At 45.1% G+C, this 6,773-nt stretch overlaps 1 protein-coding gene across 3 annotated transcripts in view; it reads right to left on the reverse strand.

Moving 5' to 3' along the window:
* Positions 1-1,441: 1,441 nt before the first annotated feature.
* LOC143281701 (mannan endo-1,4-beta-mannosidase-like) overlaps positions 1,442-6,773 on the reverse strand; it is a 17,708-nt gene continuing 12,376 nt past the window's right edge. For all 3 annotated transcript variants that reach the window (XM_076586956.1, XM_076586955.1, XM_076586957.1), the window contains 5 exons: positions 6,451-6,693; positions 5,350-5,503; positions 4,045-4,119; positions 2,412-2,524; positions 1,442-1,742 (listed from right to left, as the gene is read on the reverse strand). In XM_076586956.1, the coding sequence (XP_076443071.1) occupies positions 1,529-1,742; positions 2,412-2,524; positions 4,045-4,119; positions 5,350-5,503; positions 6,451-6,693 (799 nt within the window). In that variant the 3' untranslated portion in view covers positions 1,442-1,528. The remainder of the gene's footprint in view (positions 1,743-2,411; positions 2,525-4,044; positions 4,120-5,349; positions 5,504-6,450; positions 6,694-6,773) is intronic.

Here is a 6,773-nt window from a genome sequence, read left to right on the forward strand (position 1 = left end):
ACCTAAATGGACACACTGAGACACATAACCATTGCACACCCACAGAACACACTCGAAGGCGTTGTTACATTAAACCCAAACCAGACCAAGTTGATCAGGCCGGCCTCCGTCCAGAGGCCTACATACCGAACGCAAAGAAAATAACTCGAATAATAATTTAAATCTCTGAAGGAATCATACCATCGGTGTTTTAGTTCCAGAACCGGATTCACCGAATAATCATTGTCCAGGACTGAGTTGTAGGTCTCTCCCAACGTTGCACTGTCGTTTGGGGCAGGTCAAGAAAACTGTCGCCGTAGCTGGTTTTATTCTGTCTTGACAACAAAGGAAAAAGCACTCTGTACAACCTGCCAACTGAAGGCGTGTCCCTATCATGTATAAAATCAGACAAGGGGGCCAACAAAATCAGTCCTGAAGAACTTGACCTACGTGCTACAGATATTTTTTTTCTTTTCTCTTCTTTTTTTGGGTGGGGTGGGGTGGAGGGTTAGGAGGGGTGCGGCTGGGGGAGGGGATGGGGGGAGGTGAAGGTGGGGGGTACGGGGGATAAGAACTCAGTTCACATAAGACACAACACGATCAACGAAACTCGATCAGTGATTGTTCATCAGGCCAAAGACCATCGCTCTTTACTGAAGCGGGATACACACAACCAGTTAACTCACTCCATACGAACGGCGAAAGAGACGACGTTAAATAGCGTTTCATCCCAATTACCATCATCAAAATATTGCAAGCGGGACGCTCTTATACTGAAGAGGTGAATGTTGACAAAGAATACCACAGTTCTGACGGCGGAAGCTAAAGGTTGGGTCATTCAGACACCCACTGGACATCCGAGGGGTCTGTGTAGAGAAGAGAGGACTGGCCGTACTGAGTGAGTTAAAGCCAATGCAAAGGTAATCACTCAAACAATTGCTGTTTGTGTTACGTATCACATTATATTACACACCTATGTCTTATTCATGTATTATTAAATGTGCTTTGACTCGCAGGGAAATCGCTATATATAGCCTGAATACACATTATCATAACTATTATTTTCTTTGAACTGCTTTTATCATTATCTTTATCATACTTTCAGACGTGACAGTAAACATCAGTGTGATCATTATCACTCTCATCAGTTGTTCACAGAAAGGCGCTTGGATACGGTGACAGCTTATTTCAGTTTGACAAAATACGACCACTTCATTTAAAACAACATTAAAATGACAACAAAGAAAGGAAGAAATATAGTTAGAGAAATCCAGTGGACATATAATTTTTTTTTTAAACAACAACAACGTTTCCCTAAGTTATGTTCGTTTTAATTCAGACCATATACAACCATGCTGCACATCATATACAACCAAGCACACAATGAATCTGCTTTTCGTTCACACACTAACGCATGATCACACACAACACACACACACACACACACACACAACACACACACACACTCACTGACACACACACACACACACACACACACACACACACACACACACACACACACACACACACACTCACTGACACACATCCCTCAACAGAACCAAGCCAGCGCCCAGCATAGGAGACGCCATATGCAGAAGACGTCGCCAGAAACCGGGTGGCGGGTCCTGATGTCAATGGGTACCCGTCCACCCTCTGTCTGGTTGTCGCAGTTCTTCAGGGTGTTGATGCCTCTCACCTGGGTCTCCAGGGAGTCCGATCCAGACCCCGTGCCCACGGCCTGCCAGCTCCAGGCACCAGAGTAGCTGAAATGACAGACAGAATTTAATTAAAGTGTAGTCTTGTCAAAGATTATCATCACTGACGAACATGCTCGAGTCGCCTTTCTACAGAATACATAATACCTTATTATCTCAACAAGAGAAATTCATATGTGGTGTAAAACAAAGAAACAATACGAAAAAATCACAGTCATTCAACATGTATGATTATAGATAAACCATAAAGATGTCAACCGGGGGCAAATCATCCATGCAATCAATAATCGCAGTAGACAACAACAGAAACCGTTAAAAAGTAAATTAGAGTACACTATCACAGCCATACACTTGAACTGAAAAATAATCACAGTTAAAGGACAGGCATAATAGTATACTAAAAGTTGACACAGACATATAACAACAGTATGCAATTCACAGTACTTTGAGTTCAGATGCCATATTCCAGGCAGATGTGGCGTTGTTTATATGGATTTGTCCGAACGCAGTGACGCCTCCTTGAGAAACTGAAACTGGAGTTAGCTCAATTAGTGAAGTCTGCTCACGCTTAACTTCTCAAGCCTGGCCCACTGAAGGTGAACACCTTATGATGGCTACAATTCAAACACGCGAGGGTCAGTAAAAACGCCTCCTTGAGGAACTGAAACTGTCACTGTCACTCGTCGTGGGTCAGTGAACACGCACGTACGTACGTACCCTTTCTGGTAGGCCCAAAGGAACTGGTCAGTGATGGTCCACCCAGCTCCCCCCACCTGACTGAATTCGGCTAGAACCAGTGGCTTGTCTAGTCTGTAGTCCTCCATCTCGTGCTGTGGTACCGGCAGGTAGGGGCAGTTCAATCATTTGACTTCTTACGTATCGTGTCATCATCTTATGATGATGATGATGATGATGACGGTTGTGATTGCTGGTGTTGTTGTTGTTATCACAATTGTTGATCGTGTCAGTATCATCTTATGATGATGATGATGGTTGTGATTGTTGGTGTTGTTGTTGTTATCACTATTGCTGTTTTGTTGTATCGTTTTCTACATTACTCCGTATCATTATTATTATCATCCTCCCCCCTCCCGAAAACAGAGTATGGCTGCCTACATGGCGGGGTAAAAACGGCCATACATGTAAAAGCCCACTCGTGTACATATGAGTGAACGTGGGAGTTGCAGCCCACGAACAAAGATTATTATTATTATTATCATCATCATCATCATCACTGATTATTATTATCAATGATTATTATTATTATCATTACCATTATTATTACCATCATCATCTTCGTCGTTGTTGTTTTTCCTCGTGTTCTTCTTGTGATGATGATGATGGTGGTGGTGGTGGTGACGATGATAAAAATGATGATGGTGATTATCATTGTTGTTGTTGTATCATATTATATACGTAACCCTCTACCGCTGACGACTGAAATGAGACGTTTTGTATGTAGACTGTAACCCCCCCCCCTTCCCCTTATATATATCATTATCATTGCTATTGTCCTTGGGCTTAAGTAGTGGCTGCTGTATATGTCTCATATTGTCTACTTTTCACATGTTGTATGTAAGGTCTATACACTGATGCCGCGGTACCTATCATGGAACTATACGACTGTCCAAGACAGAGTGTGGTGGAACGCAAAACAGGCAGCTACAACTTTCATGCTCCGTGGCTGGGATTCGAACTCACAACAGTCTGATCGCGAGCTCGGCACTTACCCAAGTGTCAGTCTGGTGGCACCCTTGGCGGACAGCTCAAGAAAAACCCAGAAAAAGGAATAGAAGGGAATTAAATACGGTTTTGTGCTGCGACATTGACTGTCCACTCTTATTGTCTCCCTTACTCCAGCAGAAACGGACTCACCCCCCACACCCATCCGTCAAATCTCCTTCATAATTTTTCGTTTTTCCAAAAGTCCCTCTTCAGACCTCCCAGCCCCCAACACACCCCAACTCCCCCGCCAACCCCTTAAAACTAGCGCCCCCCCCCCCTTTCTCTCTCCTTCTAAAAAAAAAAAAAAAAAAAAAAAAAAGCACATGCAATTCCAGTACAATAAGTGGTCCTTGCCTTCATTGAAGTTGGAAGAAGGCTCTTGAACGTGTGTGTGTGTGTGTGTGTGTGTGTGTGTGTGTGTGTGTGTGTGTGTGTGTGTGTGTGTGTGTGTGTGTGTGTGTGTGTGTGTGTGTGTGTGTGTGTGTGTGTGTGTGTGTGTGTGTGCGTGTTTTATCTTCAGTTTAACGTCCATTCACTATAAGTGTTTTTAGACATGTGTGAGAGAGAGAGAGAGAGAGAGAGAGAGAGAGTGTGTGTGTGTGTGTGTGTGTGTGTGACTACTCACCAGAAAGGCAGCGTCAGGCCAGAAGAATAGCTCCAGCACAGAGTACACGTGAGTGGAGTAGAATGTCAGAGTCCCCTGAAAAACGTGCGTGCCATTAGTTGGATCACTTTTTTTGCCCTGAGTTGCAAAACAGCAACAACAATGGCTACAAACCAACAGATAAACAAGAGAGAAAGAGAGAGAGGGGTGAGAGGGAGAGAGAGAGAGGAGAAAGGGAGAGAGAAGGAGAGAGGGTGATAGCTAGATAGATAGAGAGGGGGGGAGAGAGAGAGAGTGGTAGACAGAGAGGGAGAGAAAGAGAGAGAGGGGGAGAGAGAGAGGAAGAGAGAGACAGAGTGAGAGAGAGAGTGAAAGACACAGAGAGAGAGAGAGAGAGAGAGAGAGAGAGAGAGAGAGAGAGAATATCTGAGAAACGAAACGAAAGTAAACGAAATTTGATTTTACCAGGGTAATGAGATAAGCAAAACGTATGTTTTTATTTCCACCCAGCCCTGAGGTATAAAAGAAAGGGGAAAAAAAAGAGGGATGTGGGGGGGAAGGGTTTCATCAAAGAACACAAGAACACAAAACTATTAACAAGAAAGATATCAACGACAAATTTCACTGAAAGTCACATGAGAAACCTATGAAAAAAGACTACTACAAAGCAACAAACTGAAGAACTCTCTATCCCCACCCCTACCCCAGTCTCCTTCCCTCCAACCCCATGCACATGGTGAAAGCCTTAGATTTCAACATTCAGGCGAAAATATGATTATAATCAAAGATATTAAAATTCATGATGATATACCAAGAGAGAGAGAGAGAGAGAAATGGTGGTAGATAGACAGAGGGAGAGAAAGAGAGAGGGAGCGAGAGAGAGGTGGGGGGTAGAACCTGTTTTTGCTGCTATCGCTACTGCTGCTGCCCCTTATACTACTATTACTACCAACGTCTACCACTACCACCTATTGTTTCTGCTACAACTACTGCTGCTACTACCCTGCTGCTGATACAGCCATAACTACATATTTTTTTTCAAATTTGTGTTTTCATTGAACAACAAAAAGATCATCAGCAGTAAGTTGGTGGGCTCAAAACACATTGATATTGAATTTTAACAATTCTATATTAACACACACATACACGCGCGCGCGCGTTCGTACAGTTGTTTAGCATACAAAACAAAACACCAGGCATACAGTGTCACTTTTGGGTGTGAGGACCGTTCTTCATACAAAAAAAGACCTGAAGGTGCTGCAACACACGATAACATTCATGATGAGCGTTGCATCAACAACAATCACACTTAACTAACTAACAAACCCGAGCTCTGCGTCCTGCCGTGACGAGGCAGTGGTCAGTGTAGAGGTTCCTGCCCCCGAAGGCATCTGACTGTGACCATTGTCTCCAGGACCCGGCAGTGACCAGAGCTTGGGGGTCCGCCCTGCGGATGGCGTCTGCTTGCCAGTTGATGAACCTGGTGAAAGCGAGGTCATCCAGATTAGCCTGTTCCCCATTCGCCTATCACTAAACTGGGTGTACCGATTCTGCCTAAGTTGAGCATACCGATTCGTCTAATACCAAGTTGGACATACCGATTCGCCTATCAATACGTTGGACATACCAATTCGCCTATCACTAAGTTGGGCATACCGATTCGCCTATCACTAAGTTGGGCATGCCGATTCGTCTATCACTAAGTTGAGCATACCGATTCGCCTATCACTACGTTGGGCGTACCGATTCGCCTATCATTAAGTTGGGCGTACCGATTCGCCTATCATTAAGTTGGGCGTACCGATTCGCCTATCATTAAGTTGGGCGTACCGATTCGCCTATCATTAAGTTGGGCGTACCGATTCGCCTATCACTAAGTTGGGCGTACCGATTCGCCTATCACTAAGTTGGGCGTACCGATTCGCCTATCATTAAGTTGGCCATATCGATTCGTCTCTTCCCAGCTCGCCTGTGTACACAGTTGCTCTCTGTCTCTGTCTCTGACTCTCTCTATCTTTCTCTCTCTGTGTGTCTGTCTCTGTCTCATTGTGTGTGTGTGTGTGTGTGTGTGTGTGTGTGTGTGTGTGTGTGTGTGTGTGTGTGTGTCCCACTGTTGCAGGCATTAATTGATCAAGTTGTTTCTTATTGGCCGGTTTTGACTTTTTGTGTGCTTGTCAGTGTTTTGTGTGTTGGTGGCACTGTGAACACACAACCCAAGTGTGGACATTGTTTACGCGCCCAATAGAAATCAGGCTCATTCATTCCCTTTGGCACACACACACACACACACACACACACACACACACACACATCGTGGCACACACACACACACACACACACACACACACACACACACACACACACACACACACACACACACACACAACCCCCCGCACCCACCCCTCACCACCCACCCTCCCCCCAAACCTTAACAAGTCCTCAGCCCGGTACAGACTCCCAGCAAACCCAGCGGTGGACCCTCGTAGAAAACGGGTGTCGTAGCAAGGCTCCGCGCTGCTTCTACCCGGAATGATGACACCCTCCAACTCGTTGATGATGTCCCACCCGCCCAGGGCCGGGTGGCCCCTCACTGCCCGCACCCAGGGTGTCAGGGCGTGGTCAAGGTACGAGTCCAGTTTAGCCGGAGACGTGATGAGTCCTTCCAGTAAACTGGGCCAGAGAGAAAGACATTTATAAGGAACGGAAGAAAGATAGATATTTATACGAAACGAAGAAAGGAACGAAATAAA

This window comes from Babylonia areolata, chromosome 4 (genome assembly GCF_041734735.1).
Source record: "Babylonia areolata isolate BAREFJ2019XMU chromosome 4, ASM4173473v1, whole genome shotgun sequence".
In the NCBI taxonomy this organism is placed as follows: Eukaryota; Metazoa; Mollusca; class Gastropoda; order Neogastropoda; family Buccinidae; genus Babylonia; species Babylonia areolata.